Source organism: Scyliorhinus canicula, chromosome 15 (genome assembly GCF_902713615.1).
Source record: "Scyliorhinus canicula chromosome 15, sScyCan1.1, whole genome shotgun sequence".
Taxonomy (NCBI): Eukaryota; Metazoa; Chordata; class Chondrichthyes; order Carcharhiniformes; family Scyliorhinidae; genus Scyliorhinus; species Scyliorhinus canicula.
The window spans coordinates 25,248,550-25,275,516 of record NC_052160.1 but is presented as its reverse complement, the minus strand read 5'-3'; the positions used below and the strand labels follow the sequence as shown (position 1 = coordinate 25,275,516).

At 45.7% G+C, this 26,967-nt stretch overlaps 1 protein-coding gene and 1 long non-coding RNA gene across 2 annotated transcripts in view; both read left to right on the top strand.

The window, feature by feature from the left end:
• The window catches only part of mettl9 (methyltransferase like 9), a gene marked incomplete at its 5' end in the record, with an annotated part of 39,476 nt that extends 36,806 nt beyond the window's left edge, over positions 1-2,670 (top strand). The window contains one exon of the mRNA XM_038820158.1: positions 1,221-2,670. Coding sequence (XP_038676086.1) covers positions 1,221-1,426 — 206 coding nt within the window. The remainder of the gene's footprint in view (positions 1-1,220) is intronic.
• An 8,300-nt stretch (positions 2,671-10,970) lies between these two features.
• On the top strand, positions 10,971-26,965 carry LOC119979009. Its single transcript, XR_005463618.1, has 3 exons — positions 10,971-11,197; positions 21,588-21,706; positions 26,936-26,965. It is a non-coding gene; the product is annotated as an uncharacterized LOC119979009 (long non-coding RNA).
• Positions 26,966-26,967: the final 2 nt, after the last annotated feature.

Sequence of the window (26,967 nt, the reverse complement as noted above, 5' to 3'; positions counted from 1 at the left end):
TTTCATATATAAACACAGACTGCTGGTGCTGGGAGGCAGTTCCACTGGGGGGAGAATTGCAACTAAGCTCAACTGTCACAAGATGACAAGTTAATGACGGATTAGGAAGGACATTCAGCCCATCTTAATACTATCCATTCTAGAGAGACCCTACTCTGCATGAGGGAAATATCTAGCTGTCTCTTGAATGATTCCCAAGCTCCTGCCTCCGTTCAGACTTCATTCCCCATGTTGACCACTCTTTGTGTCTTCTCAGTTCAAAATTTACCTTTTACTAGTTTGACTCTGAGGCCCATATCCTACTCTCTATTTAATTTAAATTAAGTTCAATTTAAATTAAGTTAACATTTTCCAATACCCTTAACTATGTATCAGGCTGACACCTCTCTCTCCCGCCCAGCTCCCTCACACCTCTCTCTCCCGCCCAGCTCCCTCACACCTCTCTCTCCCGCCCAGCTCTCAGGCTCAGGCTCTCCCTTTGCAGGCTGAGAGCCCAGGTCTCTCCAGTCTTTCTTCATAACTCAGAACCTTGGCACTCAGATCGGCCTCCTGAGTCTCCTCTCCCAGCGAACATTTTTTAAAAATATTTTTTTTTTTTACATTTTTAAAATAAATTTAGAATACCCAGTTTTTTTTTCCAAGTAAGGGGCAATTTAGCATGGCCAATCTACTTACCCTGCACATCTTTGGGTTGTGGGGTTAAGACCCATGTAGACACGGGGAGAATGTGCAAACTCCACACGGACAGTGACCCAGGGCCAGGATCGAACCTGGGACCTCAGGGCCGGGATTGAACTCGGAACCTCAGCGCCATGAGGCAGCAGTGCTAACCACTGTGTCACCATGCCGCCCTCCCCTCTCCCAGCAAGATATGGTGTCCCCCGTGGTTGAACAACCCGCAGCAACCCTTGTTATCTGTTATCACTGGTGAGAAATGGCAACTTTAGTGAGGGCCATTGGCACTTACAGAACTACTTAAACTGAGTTGGGAGATAATCGGAAATACTGGTTCATTTTTTAAAGTCATTCATGGGATGCGGATGTCACTGGCTAGACCAGCATTTATTGTCCATCCCCAATTGTCCTTGAGGAAGGTGTGGCGAGTTAACTTCTTGAACTGCTGCAGTCCATGTGTAGTAGGAACAACCCCAGTGCTGTTATGAAGGGAGTTCCAGGATTTTGACCCAGTTACTTAATCTGATTGATTTTATTTTTTCTAGGTGGTAAATGGGAGAGACCGTCAGAATATTTGGAGGTGACGGGAGAGACGTGGGAAGAGCAAGTGGCCAGTTTTAGTAATGACGTGTTCAGCAAGGTGGGATTTGCCATTGAATCCTTCACCCGACTCCCATATCTGTGCGAAGGGGACCTGTACAATGACCACTATGTCCTGGATGATGTGGTGTTCATTCTTAAACCAGTTTAACGCTGCACTGCCCAGAAGTCTCACAGCAAAGAACAAGACTTAACAATTTTGATCAGCTAGAATGGACTACTTTCTAATTTGTCGAATAATGTTAAAACGCAACTTGTTTAACTTTAAGTATATTCAAATATTTTGTGAATTATTTGATAGAGAGAGGTACAGTCTTTTATATATTCAACTCTGTCCTTGCTGGCCAAAATAATTTCTGCTCCTCCGTCACAAGGTAGTTCTTGGCTTGTGGAGTATTTTACCCATTTCATCCTCCCTTGTCTCTTCCTGTTGTTACTGCGCCCAGATCCTCTCCTTCCTCAATGCTTCATGTTTTGTTGAGGGGTGAGATTGGGTGCCAACTCTCCAAGGTTGGCCTGGAGTCTCCAGGAATTAAAGGTTAAACACCTGGACAATACTTCCAACAGAATTTGGGGGGGGTGGAGACACAGGATGAACTAAATCATAGAAGCATTCACCCCCCCCCCCCCCCCAAAAAAGTGCTTTTTAAAAATCTCCCATTTCCTTTGAATGCCTCTTGTTTATCAATATCGAGAAGGCGGAAACCTCCAAGATGACATCCAACCTTAAGTTTCATAATCCTTAGGGTCGAGAGAATTTTGATGGTGATTTCAGCCTTTCCAAGAGGTGGTTCTCTGTTCCAGCATTGCAACATCTAGCCAACAAAGTCAGAGTTGGAAAAATGTAGCCAGCGATGGGGAAATTGGTCCAAACAATCACTCAAAAAGACATTCAGTCCTCTACCTCACTATAACTGGGGCGACACTGACAAGAGTTTAATCTAATGATGTGAATGATTTGCTGAAAATGTGCCTGATCGTGTGTTATTCTCTTGAGCTGCTTAACTTTAAAAAAGCCTTAGAACCTGGTTTTGTCTGTAAAATACCTTCTTCAGGTTTTCACAGGAGGTGATGAATTCTAATGGTCTGCGTTTAAATGGAATTATTTAAACAATCTCGGATGTTTCACAATGCCGGTTTAACAAGCAGTCATTCGATGTCATCACACAAACTAAATGTGAAACTTTAATAATACCTTACATTCCAAAGTTACATTTTTTTAATATTGTAGGATATTTCCTTTGGAGACACAGGTGGGGCTGGATGTCAGGAAGTACCTACAGGTGTACGGGACTGCCATGTGCATATTTACTCGATATGATTTTTAAAAATATTCTGTGTTACCTACAATTGCTGCAATTGAAGACGAATAAACTTTCCTTACATTTGAAGTTGTAATGTCTAGCATGGAGCATCATAATAGACTAATTCTAATTTTATTATAATCTTTATTGTCACAAGTAGGCTTATGTTAGCACTGCAATGAAGTTACCGTGAAAAGCCCCCAGTCGCCATATTCCGGCGCATGTTCGGGTACACAGAGGGAGAAATCAGAATATCCAATTCACCTGACTGAATGCTGGCCTACCCAGCGACACCCAGATCCTGTGAAAGTGTGAAACAAAATGTTCCTTTATGTTCACAGGTTAATCCTCAGGTCAGTAATTGATCCCATAACCATCAGCTGCAAGATATAATACTGACATTGTCGGGCAGTGCAAGGGGATATTATCGGAAAATATTATGTGCAGGGGTACACACCCCTTGAGTTTTCTGGTCCTGGTATTCCATTATTCTGGTTTCTGATGCTATTTAACTATCTAACTGTGTGTGTGGGAACCACGGAGCAACATTTTTCAGTGTTTGTCAGAGGCCACACTAAAATCTCCTCGAAGAGACAGGTATATTAAAACCTCCATGGGACGCTTGATTTAACTCTGTTCTACTGAACGGGTTCTGAATGAGTTACAATCTCGCCCAGGTGAGTCAATGACTCAATTCAGCAGGAACCTGCTTTCTCTCATTCTCTAAACTCTCTGTCCAGAGTTCTTTACACGTAGAGCCTGGATCCACTTGGATTCTCGCTCATACTGCACTTACTAAAGTTTCATAGAATTTACAGTGCAGAAGGAGGCCATTCGGCCCATCGAGTCTGCTCCTGGAAAGAGCACCCTACCCAAGGTCAACACCTCCACCCTATCCCCATAACCCAGTAACCCTACTCAGCACTGAGGGCAATTTATATGGCCAATCCACCTAACCGGCGTATCTTTGGACTGTGGGAGGAAACCAGAGCACCCGGAGGAAACCCACGCACACACGGGGAGGATGTGCAGATTCCACACACAGTGACCCAAGCCGGAATCGAACCTGGGACCCTGGAGCTGTGAAGCAATTGTGCTATCCACAATGGTACCGTGCTGCCCCAAGTTGTCTGCTAGTTTTTATTTCTGTATCTTCTGTTGAACTCCAGTGCAAAGTCTTTGCAAACTTGGCTCTTCTCCTCTTCGTTAGGCTGTGGGCAGTGGACAGAAAACAGTTAGACACAGAAGGGGAAGTTGGAGGGAGAAATTGAGAAAAGAAGACTTGCATTTTGGTTGCGTCTTTCACAATTACCAGACGCTTTGAAATCAATTAAATACTTCTTGTTGCGTAGTCATTGTTGTAATGTAGGAAACATGATGGCAATTTGTACAAAGAAAGCTCCCACAAAATGATTTGCCAATGGCCAAATAATCTGTTTCAATAATCTTTATTAGTGTCACAAGTAGGCTTACATTAACACTGCAATGAAGTTACTGTGAAAAGCCACTAGTTGCAATACTCCGGGGCCTGTTCGGGTGCACTGAGGAAGAATTCAGAACGTCCAATTCACCTAGCAGCACGTCTTTCAGGACTTGTGGGAGGAAACCGGAGCACCCGGAGGAAACCCACGCAGAAACGGGGAGAACATGCAGACTCCGCACAGACAGTGACCCAAGCCGGGAATGGAACCTGGGACCCTGGAGCTGTGAAGCAACTGTGCTACCGTGCCGCCACATGTACATAGATAGAACAGTACAGCACAGAACAGGCCCTTCAGCCCTCAATGTTGTGCCGAGCCATGATCACCCTACTCAAACCCACGTATCCACCCTATAACCGTAACCCAACAACCCCCCCCTTAACCTTACTTTTATTAGGACACTACGGGAAATTTATCATGGCCAATCCACCTAACCCGCACATCTTTGGACTGTGGGAGGAAACCGGAGCACCCGGAGGAAACCCACGCACATAGGGGGAGGACGTGCAGACTCCACACAGACAGTGACCCAGCCAGGAATCGAACCTGGGACCCTGGAGCTGTGAAGCATTTATGCTAACCACCATGCTACCCTGCTGCCCCTTTTTAAAAAATTTTTTTTTTTAAACTCTTATCTCTGACGTTCATCTTTACTATTTTCGCCCCTCTCTTTCCCTCTGGACGCCCTCATCTATGTACATAGAACAGTACAAATATCATGACTGAGGTCAGAGCTTGCACTGTCAAGGACAAGCAACAGGATAGATTGTGAACTGACTTCAAGACAGAAAGCAGTGTGTAAGGGGAAGGGACATATATTCAAAGTGGCAGAAGGTGGGAAATGGGGGTCCACGGGTTCATTGTTCACAGTTTACAGTTAACAATTTAGACTTTGGAGTGAAAAAACACACTTTCTAAATTTGTAAAAAGTACTAACATGGACAGGATAGTTGATACTAAGGATGATTGCAACACATTAAAGAGGACATTAATCAACTTGCAGAATGGACACCATCAGCAAATGAGTTTAAACACAAATAACTCTGAGGAATCATATTTTAATACAAAAAAATAAGGTTCTATTATGATCCCAGGAGGGACTGATCATTTTTAAAAGAAAGGAATCTGCACTGAAGCCAATGGAAAGAAAATCGATGCAAAAATTTAACTTTTTGAAACTTTTTACTTTAACAAACCAACTAAACTCAATCGAATTCAAACATTAATTAATGGGTGAAGGATATCTCGGGTAGAAAGGGAGTTGAGGAGCAAGGGCCACAGAACCAAGAAATGGGGGTCGGGAAGTTGCAGTGCCAGGGAACCAAGGCCACCAAGAACAGATGTACCAGGGAACAGGGTCCAGGCATCCGAAGTGGGGACCAGGCAAGCTGGAATGGGGTTAATAGGGGGATCAGGGGTTATGGGGAGAAGGCAGGAGAATGGGGATGAGAAAATATCAGCCATGATAGAATGGCGGAGCAGACTCGATGGGCCAAGTGGCCTAATTCTGCTCCTATGTCTTATGGCGAGGCAGCCAGAGTGGGGCTCAAGCAAACCAGACCAGGAGTAGGGCCCACTGGCATCTGAATAAGTGAGTGACTGGAGAATGAGAGAGAGAGAGCGAAAGTATGAGTGGGCAGAGAGAAGAGGCTGGGGGGGGGGGGGGGGGGGGAACTGTGTGGGTGAGAAGACAGCATGAAAGGGTAAGAGAGACTGAGAGGGGGAAAGTAAAAGCGAGAGTGTACTTTTGCACATATTTTGAATTGCCCAAGAGCTTGTGGGACCTAATTTTATGTTGCTTTCTCTATGGCAACACGTCAGCTAATCAAAGTTGACTCAATAACCAATCAGTTCCATTTTCTCCTGGTGTGATCATTTGCAATTTGGCATTGTATTTGTCCTGATGTGTGTAAAATGAAAAGCTTCAGCAACGTGTCTCTCTTTTCAGCAAGGTTCATGAAATTATAGGGGCACCCTGGTCCAACGGATTCCAGGAGTGAGTTTTGAACCTGACTAAACAGGATAGATGCAAGAGGTATGTTCCAAATGTTGGGGGTGTCCAGAACCAGTGGTCACAGTCTGAGGATACGCGGCAGACCACTTAGAACAGAAATGAGGAGAAATGTCTTCACACAGAGATTCGTGAGCCTGTGGAATTTACTACCACAGAAAGTAGTTGAAACCAAAACATTGTATGTTTTCAAGAAGCTGTTAGATATAGAACTTGGGGTGAAGGGGATCAAAGGATATGGGGGGGGAAATAAGGCGATTGAGTTAGATGATCAGCCACGATCATAATGAATGGTGGAGCAGGCTCGAATAGCTGAACGTCCTCCTCCTGTTCCTATTTTCTATGTTTCCCTCATACCATCTCTCTTTCCTCTCTCCTTCTCCCTCCGCTTACCAACTCTCCCTCTCTCTCTCTCCCTGCTTGCCAACTCTCCCTCCCTCTGTCTCCCGCTTACCAACTCTCCCTCCCTCTTTCCCCCTCTTATCAACTCTCCCTCTCATGCAATCTTTCACTCTCTCCCTCTTTCCAGCTCTCTCCATCTTACCAACTCTCCCTCTCTCTTATCTGCTCTCGCACTCTGCCTCTCCCTCTTACTAACATTTCCTCTCTCCCTTTTATCAACTTTCCCTTTCTCATCTGCTCACATGATCTCCCTCCCTCTCTCTCCCTCTTACCATCTTTCCCTCTCTCTCTCTCCTTCTTAATGACTCTCTCTTTTTTCATTCTGCCAACTCTCCCTCTTTCACACAACCACCTTTTTCTCTATGTATTCCTCTCTGTGTCTCTCTCTCTCTCTCTCTCTGGCTCCATCTTTCTTCTCTCCATTTCCCTCTCAAGGGTTCAATTTCACATAAACTTCCTTGGCAGTGTGGTTGACTCTTAAATGCCTCTGATCTGGTCTAGCAAGGGCAATTAATGATGGCCCAAACAGCGATGCCCACATCATATAACCACATTTTAAAAAAGAGTTTCTGATGTAATTTGGACCTATACATTTCACTTGAGGAGGCAGTTGCATTGTGGTATTTTTACTGGAATGGTAATTCAGGGATCTTGGTTCTGGAGATCCAGGTTTGAATCCCACCATGGCAAGTGGTGAAATTTGAACTCAATAAAAATGGGGAACTAAGTTTCCATGATCATGAAATGAAGGTTCGGGCAGCACGGTGGCCTAGTGGTTAGCACAGCTGCCTCACGGCGCTGAGGTCCCAGGTTCGATCCCGGCTCTGGGTCACTGTCCGTGTGGAGTTTGCACATTCTCCCCGTGTCTGCGTGGGTTTCGCCCTCACAACCCAAAAATGTGCAGAGTAGGTGGATTGGCCACACTAAATTGCCCCCTTAATTGGAAAAAATAATTGGATAATCTAAAATTTAAAAAAAAAAAAAAAAAAATGAAATGAAGGTTCGCCGCAGCACGGTGGAGCAGTGGTTAGCACTGCTGCCTCATGGTACCGAGGTCCCGGCTCTGGGTCACTGTCCGTGTGCAGTTTGCACATTCTCCCCGTGTTTACCCCCACAACCCAAAGATGTGCAGGCTAGGTGGATTGGCCAGGCTAAATTGCCCCTTAATTAGAAAAAAGGAATGAATTTATTTTTTAAAAATGAAATGAATGTTTGTAAAAACCCATCTGGTTCACAAATGCCCTTTAGGGAAGGGAATTCTCCGTGACTCCAGATCCACAGCAATGTGGTTGACTCTTAAAATGCCCTCTGAAATGGCCATTGCAAGGGCAATTGGGGATGGACAATAAATGCTGGCCCAGCCAGCGATTTCCACAGCCAATGATTTAAAAAATCTTGTAGTTCTGTAGACAATACTCTCCTCCCAACTCACTCCCATGTTGAAATGAAGATGGTGAATGGTTAAAGTGACTATAAGTGATGAAGGAGATTAAACAGATATGTGGAGAAATCTTTTGTCCTGAGGGTTGTCTGTGGAATCCATAGAACTGATTCATAACTGACGAGAGAGTCAAAGACCATTGGCGGCGGTGTAGACCGGAAAGGCTGCAATCAGATGAGTCATAGAACATAGAACATAGAACGATACAGCACAGTACAGGCCCTTCGGCCCACGATGTTGCACCGACATGGGAAGTCAAAAACTAAAGGCCATCTAACCTACACTATGCCATTATCATCCATATGCTTATCCAATAAACTTTTAAATGCCCTCAATGTTGGCGAGTTCACTACTGTTGCAGGTAGGGCATTCCACGGCCTCACCACTCTTTGCGTAAAAAACCTACCTCTGACGTCTGTCCTATATCTATTACCCCTCAAGTTAAGGCTATGTCCCCTCGTGCTAGCCACCTCCATCCGCGGGAGAAGGCTCTCACTGTCCACCCTATCTAACCCTCTGATCATCTTGTATGCCTCTATTAAGTCACCTCTTAACCTTCTTCTCTCTAACGAAAACAACCTCAACTCCATCAGCCTTTCCTCATAAGATTTTCCCTCCATACCAGGCAACATCCTGGTAAATCTCCTCTGCACCCGTTCCAAAGCTTCCACGTCCTTCCTAATGAGGCGACCAGAACTGTACGCAACACTCCAAATGCGGCCGTACCAGAGTTTTGTACAGCTGCAACATGACCTGATGGCTCCGGAACTCAATCCCTCTACCAATAAAGGCCAACACACCATAGGCCTTCTTCACAACCCTATCAACCTGGGTGGCAACTTTCAGGGATCTATGTACATGGACACCGAGATCCCTCTGCTCATCCACACTGCTAAGAATTTTACCATTAGCCAAATATTCTGCATTCCTGTTATTCTTTCCAAAGTGAATCACCTCACACTTCTCTACATTAAACTCCATTTGCCACCTCTCAGCCCAGCTCTGCAGCTTATCTATGTCCCTCTGTAATCTGCAACATCCTTCCACACTGTCTACAACTCCACCGACTTTAGTGTCGTCGGCAAATTTACTCACCCAACCTTCTGTGCCCTCCTCTAGGTCATTTATAAAAATGACAAACAGCAACGGCCCCAGAACAGATCCTTGTGGTACGCCACTCGTAACTGAACTCCATTCTGAACATTTGCCATCAACCACCACCCTCTGTCTTCTTTCAACTAGCCAATTTCTGATCCACATCTCTAAATCACCCTCAATCCCCAGCCTCCATATTTTCTGCAATAGACGACCGTGGGGAACCTTATCAAACACTTTACTGAAATCCATATACACCACATCAACTGCTCTACCCTCGTCTACCTGTTCAGTCACCTTCTCAAAGAACTCGATAAGGTTTGTGAGGCATGACCTATCCTTCACAAAACCATGCTGACTATCCCTAATCATATTATTCCTATCTAGATGATTATAAATCGTCTCTTATAATCCTCTCCAAGACTTTACCCACAACAGACGTGAGGCTCACCGGCCTATAGTTACCGGGGTTATTTCTACTCCCCTTCTTGAACAAAGGGACCACATTTGCTATCCTCCAGTCCTCTGGCACTATTCCTGTAGCCAATGATGACATAAAAATCAAAGCCAAAGGCTCAGCAATCTCTTCCCTGGCTTCCCAGAGAATCCTAGGATAAATCCCATCAGGCCCCGGGGACTTATCTATTTTCACCTTGTCCAGAATTGCCAACACTTCTTCCCTACGCACCTCAATGCCATCTATTCTAAGTCATGATCTTAGAACATAGAACATAGAACATTACAGCGCAATACAGGCCCTTCGGCCCTCGATATTGCGCCGACCTGTGAAACCATTCTAAAGCCCATCTACGCTATTCCCTTGTCATCCATATGTCTATCCAATGACCATTTGAATGCCCTTAATGTTGGCGATTCCACTACTGTTGCAGGCAGGGCATTCCACGCCCTTACTACTCGCTGAGTAAAGAACCTACCTCTGACATCTGTCCTGTATCTATCTTCCCTCAATTTAAAGCTATGTCCCCTCGTGCTAGACATCACCATCCAAGGAAAAAGGCTCTCACTGTCCACCCTATCTAATCCTCTGATCATCTTGTATGCCTCAATTAAGTCACCTCTTAACCTTCTTCTCTCTAACAAAAACAGTCTCAAGTCCATCAGCCTTTCCTCATAAGATCTACCCTCCATACCAGGCAACATTCTGGTAAATCTCCTCAGCACCCTTTCCAATGCTTCCACATCCTTCCTATAATGCGGCGACCAGAATTGCACGCAGTACTCCAAGAGCCGGTTCAAGGGGACAAATATCCTCCAGCTCCTAATTTGTATGCACAGATGTTTGTATGCCAATGCTTGGGATGCTGTGGACCAGAACACTGGAGGGTCGTTTCCTGCCAGTCCTGGTTGGATCTGCACCTCAACCTGTTTGGACTGGATATTGGTTTACTTTATTCCCATTCATATTGACTGGGAATCTGCATATACACCCAGTGAGACAATGGATACCTTTGATTAGCTGATTGCAGTTTGGATGGAAATGTGTATGGAGCTCTGCCATTATGAGGGGTCAACAAAGGAAAGCTTATTAAAAGTTGCAATCCTAACACATCCATCCTCGTGTCACATATTGTTTAAACCATCCTCCAGTTTAGATTGGAAAGCACTTCCAGTGTAGACTGGAAACACTTTAATATTATAGAATCATATAATTTACAGTGTAGGAGGCCATTTGGCCCATCAAATCTGCACCGGCTCTTGGAAAGAGCACCCGACCTAAGCCCATACCTCCACCCAATCTCCCCACATCTCCACCCAACCTTTTTTTGGACACTAAGGGCAATTTAGCACGGCCAATCCACCCAACCTGCACATCTTTGGACTGTGAGAGGAAACCGGAGCACCCGGAGGAAACCCACGCATTCTTGAAGACCTGCCCTATTTGACAAAGTCCCTGATAATATGTCCTGATGTAGCCTCATGTGACTGGGGGTTAATAATGATCGCTTCGAAATCACCTTCGGGATATTTTACTACTTTAAAGGCGCAGTATAAATGCAGGTTGCAGAAATAGACCAGATGTAACTTGACACCTGGCTAACGTCAGCTAGGTGGAGATTAGAATAAAAGTTCCTTGTTTCTTCTAAAGTGTCTGGCTGCTGGATCGAGAGCTGGGACAGTCCAGTGGAAAAAAAAGATTTATAAGAGATCGACGACTTATTTTACACAGGTATCCGCTCTTTTCTGTTTTTTCCCCCCCTGGTGAACACAGATCTAAGAATAAATCTTAGCGGATGTTTTTTGAAGAAGGACAATGGGGGAAAGTGTGCGTTTCGTTAGTTTCACAAATAAGTTTGACAATTTCACCTGCAGCTCATTTGCAAAATGCAACAATTCAAGCATCGCCTTTATTTCAAGTGAGAGGGAGGTGTTAAATCTGCAGGGATTTTATTTTGCATCTCTTTCAGTGCAACTGTTAATTTACTAAACCTGCAAATGCACTGTAAATGCAGTGCGCACATGCCCCAGAATATTAGCGACCACTTGGTAAATTTTAACCCCGATCTTGTAACAGATTGAACAGTGAATCGATTGTCTTGAATCCTTTTCAGGACCCGTTTCTCCTAACTTGTCTAAATTCCATTACAAACCTTAAAACAAATCAGATTGCTTTGCAATTCCAGCTCCCATTTATCCCCCTCGTTTACAAACCGACCATTGAAATATTTCGCTGTTCAGTGGAATATTTTTATTTATTTTTAGGTTTTATAAAAAGCAGTATTTTGTACAATTCAAGAACCTTTGCAGTGGCCAGAGAATTTACTTTTTCTAAATCGAATTATTCATTTTCTTCATGATTATTCAGATATTGGGGCTGGTTTTATGTTTTGAATTTTCAATTAAGATCATCGGTCTTCTGTCAAGGCGTAGGATTCACTTCCTCAAGCAGATTCAATAATAACTTTCAAAAGAGAATTGATAAGTACTTGAAAAGGATGGATTCTTGTTGGATGATTCCAAGCAAAGGGTAGAAGGTATTTTGGACAATTTACCGAAAATACAGATTTAAAAATCTAATTCTGGAGGCAGAATTTATTAATGGCGTGCAGATGTAGTTGGCCAACATTTCTTGCCCATCCCGAATTGCCCTGGTGGTGGCGAGCTGCCTTCTTGGGGTTACGGTAGTCCCATGTGGTGTAGGTACACCCACAGTGCTGATAGGGAGAGTTCCAGGATTTTCAGTGACAATGAAATAACTGTGATCTATTGCCAAGACCGGATGGCGGCTTGTGGCTTGGGAGGGGAACTTGCAGGTGGGGGTGTTCCCGTGCGCCTGTGACCTTGATATTCAAATGTAGGTGGTAGAGGTCGTGGGGTTGGAAGGTGCTGTCGAAGGAGCCTTGCTGCAGTGCATCTTTGTAGATGGCACACTTAATGGAGGGATTGGCATGGTTTAGGCTAGGGGTGAAGTGAAGACAAATTCTCTGGTTTGTGTTTGGTATGACAGCAGACAGTGCTGGAAATCCATGGCAGGTCTTTAGTAACAAAGAGCAGAGAAAAAAGGCCCTAGGTGATATTGTTTAATATTAAAAGGATTAATTTAACTTAAAGGGGTAAGACATGGCAGGTGAGCTCCAAGCTGCGATCTGCTCTTCTTGCTCCACGTGGGAGACCAGGAACACTTCCAGTGCCCAGGACTAGCATGTGCGCAGGAAGTGTCTCCAGCTGCAGCTCCTGGAAGCCTGAGTCTCGGAGCTGGAGCAGTGTCTGGGGATATCGTGCGTATATTCCATTGTAGTGAATTTGTGGAATTCACTACAACGGAAAGTAGTTGAGGCCAAAACGTTAGGTAATTTCAAGAAGGAATTAGATATAGCTCTTGAGGCTAAAGGAATCCCGGGATATGGTGGGAAGGCAGATCAGGGTATTGAATTTGATGATCAGCCATAATCATAATAGCAGAACAGGCTCAAAAGGCTGAATGGCCTCCTCCTGTTTCTATTTTCTATGTATGTTTACGTTTCTAAGCATGTCTGGTATCATCTGGGGTAAAAGGTTGATGACCTTTCATCTGAACTGGAGAAAGGTTAGAAGTGGAAATGATCTCAAGCAAGTGAAAGGGGTAAGAATGGGGAAAAAAAAGAACAAGAGGGAAGGTATGTAATAGATTGGAAGGCAGGAGAGATTGAACGATAAATTAAGTTAGAGGATAGAGCCAAAGGGAATGATAAGAGGAGAAGAGAAAAACAAGAGATGTCTGAGGGAGGGGTGAAAGGTAAAATAATGAACAGTTGCCATCTGCCTCTTTTGTTATTGCTTTGTCCTTGACGCTGTTTATCTTTTTAAGCAGAATATCGTCATGTTATCTTGAACTGAAGGATGGCTGATGCATTCTTCTCAATAAATCAAAATAAATTCAAATGTTTTGTCCAGAAGTGTAGTCTTGATAAAATGATTTATTTATCATTCACACACAGTTGTGATTCTCATAGATTTTCAGACAAATTCGGAATAGGCCACTCGGCCCATCGAGCCTGCTCCGCCATTCAATACGATCATGGGTGATCTGATTGTAAGCTCAACCCCACAAAGAACAAAGAAAAGTACAGCACAGGAACAGGCCCCTCGGCCCTCCAAGCCTCTGCTGACCATGCTGCCCGTCTAAATTAAAATCTTCCACACTTCCGGGGTCCGTATCCCTCTATTCCCATCATATTCATGTATTTGTCAAGATGTCCCTTAAACATCATTATCGTCCCTGCTTCCACCACCTCCTCCGGCAGCGAGTTCCAGGCACCCACTACCCTCTGTGTAAAAAACTTGCCTCGTACATCTCCTCTAAACCTTGCCCCTTGCACCTTAAACCTATGCCCCCTATTAATTGGCCCCTCTACCCTGGAAAAAAGTCTCTGACTATGCACCCTGTCCATGCCCCTCATAATTTTGTAGACCTCTATCAAGTCGGCCCTCAACCTCCGTTGTTCCAGTGAGAACAAACCAAGTTTATTCAACCGCTCCTCATAGCTAATGCCCTCCATACCAGGCACCATCCTGGTAAATCTCTTCTGCACATCTTTAAAGCCTCCACATCCTTCTGGTAGTGTGGAGACCAGAATTGAACACTATACTCCAAGTGTGGCCTAACTAAGGTTCTATACAGCTGCAACATGACTTGCCAATTTTTATACTCAATGCCCCGGCCAATGAAGGCAAGCATGCCGTATGCCTTCTTGACTACCTTCTCCACCTGTGTGGCCCCTTTCAGTGACCTGTGGACCTGTACACCTAGATCTCTCTGACTGTCAATACTCTGGAGGGTTCTACCATTCACTGTATATTCCCGACCTGCATTAGACCCTCCAAAATACATTACCTCACATTTTTCCGGATTAAATTCCATCTGCCATCTCTCCGCCCAAATCTCCAAACAATCTAAATCCTGCTGTATCCTCTGACAGTTCTCATCACTATCTGCAATTCCACCAACATTTGTGTTGTCCGCAAACTTAGTAATCAGACCAGTTACATTTTCTTCCAAATCATTTATGTATACTACGAACAGCAAAGGTACCAGCGGAACACCACTAGTCACAGCCCTCCAATCAGAAACGCACCCTTCCATTGCTACTCTCTGCCTTCTATGACCTACCTAGTTCTGTATCCATCTTGCCATCTCACGTCTGATCCCATGTGACTTCACCTTTTGTACCAGTCTGCCATGAGGGACCTTGTCAAAGGCCTTGCTAAAGTCCATATAGACAACATCTACTGCCCTACCAGCGTCAATCATTTTTGTGACCTCCTCGAAAAACTCTAACAGTTAGTGAGATGACCTCCCCTTCACAAAACCGTGGTGCCTCTTGTTAATACGTCCATTTGCTTCCAAATGGGTGTAGATCCGGTCTCAAAGAATTCTCTCCAGTAATTTCCCTACCACTGACGTAAGGCTCACCGGCCTGTAGTTCCCTGGATTATCCTTGCTACCCTTCTTAAACAAAGGAACAACATTGGCTATTCTCCAGTCCTCCAGGACATCACCTGAAGACAGTGAGGATCCAAAGATTTCTGTCAAGACCTCAGCAATTTCCTCTCTTGCCTCCTTCAGTATTCTGGAACAGATCCCATCAGGCCCTAGGGACTTACCCACCTTAATATTTTTCAAGATGCCCAACATCTCGTCTTTTTGGATTTCAATGTGACCCAGGCTATTGACACACCCTTCTCCAGACTCAACATCCACCAATTCCTTTTCTTTGGTGAATACTGATGCAAAGTATTCTTTTAGTACCTCACCCATTTTCTCTGGCTCCACACATAGATTCCCTTGCCTATCCTTCAGTGGGCCAACCCTTTCCCTGGCTACCCTCTTACTTTTTATGTACGTGTAAAAAGCCTTGGGATTTTCCTTAACCCTATTTGCCAATTACTTTTCGTGACCCCTTTTAGCCCTCCTGACCCCTTGCTTAAGTTCTTTCCTACTTTCCTTATATTCCACACAGGCTTTGTGTGTTCCCAGCCTTCTAGCCCTGACAAATGCTTCCTTTTTCTTTTTGACGAGGCCTACAATATCTCTCGTTATCCAAGGTTCCCAAAATTTTCCGTATTTATCCTTCTACCTCACAGGAACATGTTGGTCCTGAATTGCTTTCAGCTGACATTTGAAAGCCTCCCACATGTCAGACGTTGATTTACCCTCAAACATCCGTCCCCAATCTAGCTTTTTCAGTTCCCGCCTTCCCCCAATTTAGCACATTCACCCTAGGACCACCCTTATCCTTGTCCATCAGCACTTTAAAACTTACTGAATTGTGGTCGCTGTTCCCGAAATGCTCCCCTACTGAAACTTCTACCACCTGGCCGGGCTCATTCCCCAATACCAGGTCCAGTACAGCCCCTTCCAAGTTGGACTATCTACATATTGTTTTAAGAAGCCCTCCTGGATGCTCCTTACAAACTCTGCCCCACCCACCTCCCCTAGCACTAAGTGAGTCCCAGTCAATATTGGGGAAGTTAAAGTCTCCCATCACAACACCCTGTTGCTTTTACTCCTTTCCAAAATCTGACTACCTATCTGCTCCTCTATCTCCCGCTGGCTACTGGGAGGCCTGCAGTAAACCTCCAACATTGTGACGCACCCTTCTTATTCCAGATCTCTACCCATATAGCCTCGCTGCCCTCTGAGGTGTCCTCCTGTAGTACAGCTGTGATATTCTCCCTAACCAGTAGCACAACTCCGCCACCCCTTTTACATCCCCCTCATCCCGCCTGAAACATCTAAATCATGGAACGTTTAGCTGCCAATCCTGTCCTTCCCTCAACCAGGTCTGTGTAATAGCAACAACATCATAGTTCCAAGTACTAATCCAAGCTCCAAGTTCATCTGCCTTACCCGTAATACTTCTTGCAATAAAACATATGCACTTCAGGCCACCTGTCCCGCTGTTTTCAGCAACATCTCCCTGTCTGCTCTTCCTCAGAGCCATAGTGGCCCTATTCCCTAGTTCTCCCTCAATGCTTTCACCTTCTGACCTATTGCTCCGGTGCCCATTCCTCTGCCATACTAATTTAAACCCTCCCGTGTGACACTAGCAAACCTCGCGGCCAGGATATTTCTGCCTCTCCAGGTTAGTTCCAACCCGTCCTTCTTATACAGGTCACACCTGGCCCGGAAGAGCTCCCAGTGGTCCAGTAACGGAAACCCTCCCTCCTACACCAGCTGTTTAGCCACGTGTTTAGCTGCTCTAGCTTCCTATTTCTAGCCTCACTGGCATGTGGCACAAGGAGTAATCCCGAGATTACAACCCTGGAGGTCCTGTCTTTTAACTTTCTGCCTAACTCCTTGAACTCCTGCTGCAGGACCTCATCCCCCTTCCTGCCTATGTCGTTAGTACCAATATGTACAACAACCTCTGCCTGTTTGCCCTCCCCCTTCAGGATGCCCGCTACCCGTTCTGAGACATCCTGGACCCTGGCACCAGAGAGGCAACATACCATCCTGGAGTCTCTTTCACGTCCACAGCAGCGCCTATCTGTACCCCTGACTACCGAGTCCCCTATGACTATTGCTCTTCTGCACTTTGATCCTCCCTGATGAGCATCAGTAAGAAGTCTTACAACACCAGGTTAAAGTCCAACAGGTTTGTTTCAAACATGAGCTTTCGGAGCGCAGCTCCTTCCTCAGGTGAATGTGAAGGAGGAAGGAGCTGCGCTCCGAAAGCTCGTGTTTGAAACAAACCTGTTGGACTTTAACCTGGTGTTGTAAGACTTCTTACTGTGCTCACCCCAGTCTAATGCCGGCATCTCCACATCGATGAGCATCAGAGCCAGCCGTGGTGCCACTGCTCTGGCTGCTGCTGTTTTCCCCTGATAGACTATTCCCCCCAACAGTATCCAAAGTGGTATACCTGTTCGAGAGGGGGACAACCACGGGGGATTCCTGCACTGACTGCTTGCCCTTTCTGGTGGTCACCCATCTCTCTGCCTGCACCTTGGATGTGACCACATTTATATAACTGCTATCTATGATGCTTTCCACCACCTGCATGCTCCTAAGTGTATCCCATTGCTGTTCCAACCAAACCACGCAGTCTGTTAGGAGCTGCCATTGGTTACACTTGCTGCAGATGTAGTCGACCGGAACACTGGAAGCATCACAGATCTGCCACATTTCACAGTTAGAGCACTGCACCCTGCGGAGTGACATTTAAGCACTAGTTAATTAATTTAAAATAAACACTTGAATTATTGTTCGATTGAGTTACATTAACTATATGGCCCTGACGCTAAAATTAAATACTAAATACCGATCTCTGCCCTCAGGTTTAGTTACTCCACTATCCAGTTAATCAATTAGATTTGTTTTACAATATTATTATTTTTTTCAAATTTAACAGATTCCCAACCAGCCAATCAGATCACAGCTTTACTGTGATGTCACTTCAGCCCCCCCACACACACACACAATTTGAAAAGGTAATAAAAATCACTTACCTTCCCAGGATGCTCTCTGGTTCTCTCCCTGCAGATTGGCACCACATTCCATCCTACCCCAGATAACTCCCTTCTTTATCAAGAATCTATCATTACCTTAGAAATATTCAAAAACTTTGTTTCCACTGCCTTTTGAGGAAGAGAGTTCCAGAGACTTGGGATCCTCTGAGAGAAATAATCCTCATGTCCGTCTTAAATGAGTGACACCAACAACAGGAAACATCCTCTCCACGTTCACCCTGTCAAGACCCCTCAGGATCTTCAAGTTTTCAATCAAATCACCTCTTACTCTTCTAAACTCTAATGGACACAAACCTAACCTCCCTAGCCTTTCCTTACCTTGTCTGTGTCTATATGTGAATCCAGACCTTGAGCAACGTGATTAACTCTTAACTGCCCTCTGAAATGGCCGAGCAAATCACTCATCCACATCAAACCACTACATCATGAAGAAATGGGCTCAGCCCCACATCCTGCGGGTAACAAATGGCAGTCTTGCTAGCGATGCCCACATCCCGAGAATGAAAATTCAGCAACGGTACAATATTAAAGGGGATGAAGGGACAGAGACACCCACCTCAGAGTTCACTTACATGATTCTTTGAAAGTGGCAGGACAAGCTGAGAAGGTTGTTACTCAGCTAAGCTGTCTACCTAACATGCCGGTTCCTTGGTTTTGTTTTATTTTATTTTTTTAAATTTAGAGTACCCAATAGGGGGAATTTAGCATGGCCAATCCACCTAGCCGGCACATCTTTGGGTTGTGGGGGTGAGACCCACGCAGACACGGGGAGAATGTGCAAACTCCACACGGACAGTGACTTGGGGCCGGGATTGAACCCGGGTCCTCGGCACCCTGAGGCAGCAATGCTAACCAATGCACCACCGTGCCCGTCTGACCCTTGGCTTTATTGATAGAGTACAAAAGAAAGTTAGCGTAAGCCTTTTGATATCACTGATTAGGGCCCGGATGGAGTATTGTGTCCCATTCTGGGTAGCACATCTTACTAAGGATGTTAAGTCCTCCGAGAAGGTGCTGAAGACATTTACAGCACAGAAGGAGGCCATTCGGCCCATCGTGACCATGCCGGTAAACAAAGATCTGACTGCACTAATCCACCTTTCCAGTCCGGGAGGTTATTGCAATGCAAGTGAATATCTAAATATTTCAAAATGTTACAAGTGTTTCTGACTCAACCATCCTTTCAGGCAGTGAGTTCCGAACTCCCCCTCCCCACTGAGTGGAAAGGCTCTCCTCCACCCCCACTTAGCCTTCTCCATCTTGCCTTAAATCTCTGCTCCCTTGTGATTGCCCCATTACTAATGGAAAAAATGTCTTCCAATCCATTCTATCTATGCCCCGCATAATCTTATCTACCTCTATCAAATCCCCTCTGCTGCTCCAAGGAAAATGGCCCAGCCTTTTCAATCTTTCCTCATTGCTCAGGCCCATTAGTTCAGTGGTGGGCAACTTGAGGCCCGGGTCCCACATGCGACCTGTCTGGGATCTTAGTGCGGTCCGTGAGACATTTTGTTAACTGTTACTCGTACGCAGGGTTTCCACATTCCGCTGATTTCCGCCCATTTTGGTTTTTTTTCCTACTGGTATGACTGAAATGATTCGCACTAAAAGCAAGAGTAAGTGAAGTTTCTTTCAACTCTTAAGAATGAAACTAAAAACAACAGATCCAGGGCAGGGCTGAAAACAAAACAAAAACAGACTCAGCCCCTCCCATGAGTAACATCACAGCCTACCTAGCTGTTAATCCCTAACTCATAGCTTCAGTAGATATATAATCTGTACACCTTAACCTAAATGTAGCACAATGGTTAGCACTTTTGCTTCACAGTGCCAGGGTCCCAGCTTCGATTCCTGGCATGGGTCACTGTCTGTCAGGAGTCTGCACGTTCTCCCCTGCATGGGTTTCCTCCGGGTGCTCCGGTTTCCTTCAACAGTCCAAAGACATGCAGGTTTGGCCATGATAAATTGCCCTTAGTATCCAAAAACGTTGAGGAGGGTAATTAGGTTATGGGGATAGGGTGGAAGTGAGGGCTCAGGTGGGTCGATGCAGACTCGATGGGCCGAATGGCCTCTGACTGCACTGTATGTTCTATGTAATTTATGTAAGTCCCAAAAGACATGCTGTTAGGTAATTTGGACATTCTGAATTCTCCCTCAGTGTACCCAAACAGGTGCCGGAGTGTGGCGGCTAGGGGCTTTTCACAGTAACCTCTTGCAGTGTTACTGTAAGCCTACTTATGACAATAAAATATTATTATTAAAGGTCGGGGGAAGCAGATTCGACAGCAACTTTCAAAATGGGAATTTGTCAGATACTTGCAACGAACTGTGGGGAAAGGGCAGGGGAATGGGACTGATTGGTGAGCTCTTTCACAGAGTCAACACAAGCATAATGGCCAGAATGGCCTCCTTCTGTAACATTTGAGTCCGTTTGGGGCATCTGCTAAAATAATAGTGTGGAATTAAAGCCACTGGTGGTTTGGTTTATCTTGCTGAGCTTGGATCAGCTGAATGGAGTCCTGACTCTCTGATCTTTTCGTGGTGAATCTTCCCATTACCTGATTCTGCGAGAGATGTTTCCTGTTATGTTCTGTGTTGTGGCCCTGGTAATGAACATCTAGGGCGGAATTCTCCGCAGGGGGCCGAATTCGTGAAGGCCGTCGTGAACTCGGCCGAGGTTCACGACAGCCTCGGAGCCTGCTCCCCGCACCTAATTCACCCCCACCCTGGGGGACTATGAGCGGGCCTCCGTCTTTCTCGGCAGCGACCTCGTCACGCCGAGAATGTGAAGTCATCCGCGCATGCGCGGGTTGCCGGTTCCAATCTGCGCATGTGCGGATGACTTCAACGCGCAGATGGCACGAACCCGCACATGCGCGGTGCCGTTTTTCTCCACCGCCGCCCGGCAAGACGTGGCGGCTTGATCTTGCCGGGCGGTGGAGGGGAAAGAGTGCGTCCGTTTTGGACGCTGGCCCGACGATCGGTGGGCACCGATCGCGGGCCTGTCCCCTCCCGAGCACAGTCGCGGTGCTCCCATCCAAATCGGGCCCCTAGGTGCCCCAAACGGGCATCTGGCGCCCGTTTCACGAATGCAGCGACCAGGTGTGGTTGCTGCCGTGGTGAAACGGGCGTGAAGGGCCGGCCGCTTGGCCCATCGGTCTCGGAGAATTGTCCGTTTGCCGTGAAAAATGGCGAGTGCCGATTTTCCCGAGCCGGGGGGGGGGGGGGGTGGAGAATCGCTGGGGGCTCCAGGGGGACGTAAAAAATGTCAGGAGGCCCTCCCACGATTCTCCCACGCCACGAGGGGAGCGGAGAAATCTGTCCCTAGTTCTTTGATTAGTAATATAGTTTATTAACAAATGAACATGTGGAAAGATCGCTAACGAACTATAATACAAACGGTAACAAATAATTGAACTCTCCTGGAACTACTTCTAATGCGACTGTTCTCTAGTATGACTTCATACCAACTCCCAGTCCTGTGGAGTCACGTGGGGGATCTCTGTCCCCACCTGCTGGTCGGAAGTCATATATCTAACTATATGCATTACTATGCACATACACATCACCACATTTCCCATAATATTGTCTGTCACAATTGTTCACAGCAACACCACTGGAGGAACAGGGTGACGCTGCCTAAAGATGCAACCAAACATCTGGATCTGGCTGGTCGTCCTGAACCTTTGGCGAGCTGGCTTTGTTGTTGGGGAAGATCCAGGCGAAAGTAAGAAATAAACCTGTTCAATTTGTTTTTTAGGCATCTGCCTTTTAAATAATTTTTATATTTACCCAGGTCAGTGGGGATTGGGGGGGGGGGGGGGGGCATTTTAAAGGTGCCTTAAATAACATGAAAATAATTCATACTGAAGTGCAATTATTTGTTTCATCTGGTTAAATCTCCATTTAACCCCGAGGTGTATTTGTACTTTTTAAACCTTTCTGTATCTGCCTATAGTCCTACTGATTTTTCTTGGCCTAAAAAATTTAATTTTTCATACAATGTGTATAAAACTGGACCTGGTTTTTCAGGGACTAAAGCCTAAGAATGTCAGAACCGAAGGGTATGTGGGGCTGGGAAGAGAGAAGACATCGCTTTAAATGCTCAGGCTGCAATTGGAACTGGACAAATACTTCTTACATAAAAGCAAGATAATGCGGATGCTGGAAATCTGAAAGGGAAACAGAAAATGATTGCTGGAAACACTCAACATCTGCGGCAAGTGAAACAGAGTTAATGTTTCAGGACAAGGTCCTTTCCTTAAAAAGCGGCTGCTGATGTCATATCGGCGCACGCGCAGGGGAGGGGGTTTCTTCCACCCCCACCATGGTGAAGGCCATGGCGGGGGCGGAAGAAAAAGAGTGCCCCCACGGCACAGGCCCGCCCACCGATCGGTGGGCCCCGATCGCAGGGAAGGCCACCGTGGGGGCACCCCCTAAGGTCAGATCGCCCCGCGCCACCCCCAGGACCCCGGAGCCCGCCCGCGCCACCAATCCCGCCGGTACCAGAGGTGGTTTAAACCACGCCGGCGGGAAAGGCCTGTCAGTGGCGGGACTTTGGCCCATTGCGGGCCGGAGAATCGCCGCGGTGGCCCCACCGACCGCCGCGGGGGGCCCGCTGACCGACGCGGCACCAGTCCCGCTCCCGCCAAATCTCGGGGGGCGGAGAATTCGGGACAAGGCGGGGGCGGGATTGACGACGGCCCCGGGTGATTCTCCGACCCCTTCCGCCCTGTATATATAGACAGAGTCAAAGATGCAAGACGATCCTTTGCATGCGAGTCTTTGCAGATAATTAAGTCTGCAGGTCCAGACAGTGTGACTGGAGAGAGGTTAAAGAGGTGTGAATTGTCTCAAGCCAGGCCAGTTGGTAGGATTTTGCAAGCCCAGGCCAGATGGTGGGGGGGTGAATGTAATGCGACATGAATCCCAGGTCCCGGTTGAGGCCGTACGCATGTGTGCAGAACTTGGCTATCAGTTTCTGCTCGGCGTATCTGCATTGTCGTGCGTCCTGAAGGCCGCCTTGGAGAACGCTTACCCGAAGATCAGAGGCTGAATGCCCTTGACTGCTGAAGTGTTCCCCGACTGGAAGGGAACATTCCTCCCTGGTGATTGTTGCGCGATGTCCATTCATCCGTTGTTGCAGCATCTCCATGGTCTCGCCAATGTACCACGTTTCGGGGCATTCTTTCCTGCAGCGTATGAGGTAGACAACGTTGGCCGAGTTGTACGAGTTTAACCTGTGATTATCCTTCTCTCCAGTTGCTCCATCTGGACCTGCAGACTTAATTACCTGCAAAGACTTGCAATCAAAGTATCGTATTACATCTTTGACTCTGTCTATATATATATGTTTCTGGAACCCACCCCTTCATTCACCTGAGGAAGGATCAGTGCTCCGAAAGATAGTGATTCAAAACAAACCTGTTGGACTTTAACCTGGGGTTGTAAGACTTCTTACTTTGCTCACACCAGTCCAACGCCGGCATCTCCACATCATGGCTACCCTCAAAAAGTAGGTAAAGATGGCAAAAGATAAATCCTGGTTGTTATAGAAGTTACAAAGAGTTAATTACGGCGGTGGATTAGTAGCTGAGATAAATGCTGATTTATTTTCCTTTTCAAAATAAAAGGCGAGAATATTGTCCGGAACTTTGAATAGTGCAAGATTAGAAGGTGGACTCGTTGATACATCACTCTAAATCTGTTTTTCAAAAAAAGGAAGGATATTTTTATAAAATGCAGTATAATTGTTATTGCAGATTTGGTCGTTTTTGTAGCAGTACTGATGGTATACGAGGAATAACATTGAGTGGAGGATCAGGGTTTTAAAATATATTTTATTTTAACAGACCTAATTTAGCAATTCCTAGCCATTCGATGTCACCTCCATTCAATGTGGCCCAAATTTTAAACGTGCCAACCGTAAACATTATCTGTGGAATAGATGGGGGCAGCATGGTAGCATGGTGGTTAGCATAAATGCTTCACAGCTCCAGGGTCCCAGGTTCGATTCCCGGCTGGGTCACTGTCTGTGCGGAGTCTGCACGTCCTCCCCGTGTGTGCGTGGGTTTCCTCCGGGTGCTCCGGTTTCCTCCCACAGTCCAAAGATGTGCGGGTTAGGTGGATTGGCCATGCTAAATTGCCCGTAGTGTCCTAAAAAAAAGTAAGGTTAAGGGAGGGGGAGGGTTGTTGGGTTACGGGTATAGGGTGGATACGTGGGTTTGAGTAGGGTGATCATGGCTCGGCACAACATCGAGGGCCGAAGGGCCTGTTCTGTGCTGTACTGTTCTATGTTCTATGTTCTATGACCCCATGACCTTTGGCTAAAATCGGGCCTAAAATAATTGACTTCTACATTAATAAATATGGTAAATCTTGGGAGAAGGAAGTAAAGGCCAACAGAAGTTGTGGAGAGTCCCCAGAGGAGGAACTTGTAAAAGAGGAAATGCTTTCCAATTCTTTATGTCCTGTTGTTGCTGTTAACTTGATGCTTACTTTCAGGTATTTCCAAAACAGGTTCCTGGATTGTTTTGTGTTATTAATTTGTGGTTCATCCCCCTCCATTGCTGCTTCTTTACTCGCCCTTCCTTGTCTCAGAAATATCTCCTTGAGCAATGGGAACATGTGAGCAGTGACTCCCAAGTGAGAGAGAGAGAATAAAGTTGGCAGCAAATTTGTTTCTTCTGTTTTAGAATGTAAGAAAGACTTGCATTTCTGTAGCGCCTTTCTCCACCTCAGGACGCCTCAAAGCGCTTTAAAGCCAATGACTTAATTTAGGAATTGCAGCCACTGTTGTAATGGAGGAAACATAGCAGACAATTTGTCACAGCAAGCTCGCACAAAGAGCAATGTGATAACAACCAGATATTCTATTTGTGCGATGTTGATTGAAGGATAAATATTGGCCTGGATGCCAGGGATATCTTCCTTGCATTTCTTCAAAAAAATTCCATGGAACCTTTTAACTTAAGTGGGCCTTGGTTTAACATCGCATCTAAAAGACCAACAACACTGCAACAATCAGTACTGCATTGGAGTGCCTCGATTTCTGAACCCATAGAAACATAGAAAATAGGAGAAGGAGGCCATTTGGCCTTTCAAGCCTGCTCCGCCATTCATTATGATCATGGCGGATCATCCAACTGAATATCCTGATCCTGCCTACCCCCTCCTCCCATATGCTTTGATCCCCTTCGCCCCAAGAGCTAGATCTTTTTCTTTTTAAAATTTTTTTAGAGTACCCAATTATTTTGTTTTCCAATTAAGGGCAATTTAGCGTGGCCAATCCACCTAACCTGCACATCTTTGGGTTGTGGGGGTGAAACCCACGCAGACACTGGGAGAATGTGCAAACTCCACACAGACAGTGACCCAGGGCCAGGTCCTCAGCGCCGTAGGCAGCAGTGCTAACCACTGTGCCACGTGCCGCTCTCCCAAGAGCTATATCCAACTGCTCTTGAACACATACAATGTTTTGGCCTGAACTACCTACTATGGAAGCAAATTCCACAGGCCAATCAGTCTCTGGGTGAAAACATTTCTCCTCGTCTCTGTCTTAAATGGTCTACCCCATTTCGTCAGCCTGTGACCCCTGGTTCTGGGCACCCCCATCATCTGCAACATCCTTCTTGCATCTACCCTGCCTAGTCCTGTTCAACTTTTATAGGTTTCTATGAGATCCTCCTCGTTCTTCTAAACTCCCTAGAATATAAACCTAACCAACTCAATCTCTCCTCATTTGTCAGTCCCGTCATCCCAGGAATCAGTCTAATAAAACTTCTCTGCAGTCCCTGCACGTGGATAGGATGGGTATAGAGGGATACGGCACATGGAAATGCTGAGGGTTTTGGCAAAGGTTGGTATCATGACCGGTACAGGCTTGAAGGGCCGAAGAGCCTGTTCCTGTGCTGCATTGTTCTTTGTTCCCTGTATAGCATAAACGTCCTTCCTCAGATAAGGTGACCAAAACTGCACACGAGATTCCAAGTGTGATCTCACCAAGACCCTGTATATTTGCAGCAAGACATCCCTGCTCTGTACTCAAATCCTCTCACTATGAAGACCACTATACCATTTACCTTCTTTACCGCCTGCTGCACCTGCATGCTCACCTTCAGTGAGTGGTGTACAAGGACACCCAGGTCTCGTTGCACATTCCCTTCTCCTAATTTATGACTATTCAAATAATCTGCCTTCCCATTTTTGCAACCAAAGTGGACAATCTCACATTGATCCACTTTATACTGCATCTGCCATTCACTTGCCCACTCACTCAACTTGTCCAAATCACACTGAAGCATCTCTGCATCTTCCTCACAGCTCACCCTCCCACCCAGCTTTGTGTCATCTGCAAATTTGGAGATATTACATTTTGTTCCCTCATCTAAATCATTAATATATATTGTGAATAGCTGGAGTCCCAGCACTGATCCCCGCATATCCCACTAGTCACTATTTGCCATCTGGAAAAAGACCAGATTAATCCTAATCTTTCTTTCCTGTCTACCAACCAGTTTTCTATCCATCTCAATAGACCCCAATCCCATGCATTTTAATTTTACACGTTAATCTCTTATGTGGGACTTTGTCGAAAGCCTTCTGAAATAAATCCAAATAAATCCAAATAAATCACATCCACTCGTCAACTCTACTAGTTAAATCTTCGAAGAATTCCAGTAGATTTGTCAATCATGATTTCCCTTTTGTAAATCCATGCCACTATTTTCCAAATGCTCTGCTATTACATCTTTTACAATGGACTCTAGCAATTCCCATGGCTGATGTCAGGTTGACTGGTCTATAATTGCCTTGTTTTCCTCTACCTCCTATTGAATAGGATTGACACCTTAACTCGCAAAACTATCTCACACTTCGTGCAGAGGATTGTTAAAACATTTTGGACATTTCTTTCTCCCTGTAATGTATCTGTTTTAACTTATTGTTCCTCTTACAGATTTACCAGCTGGATTGAGACAAATACTGGTT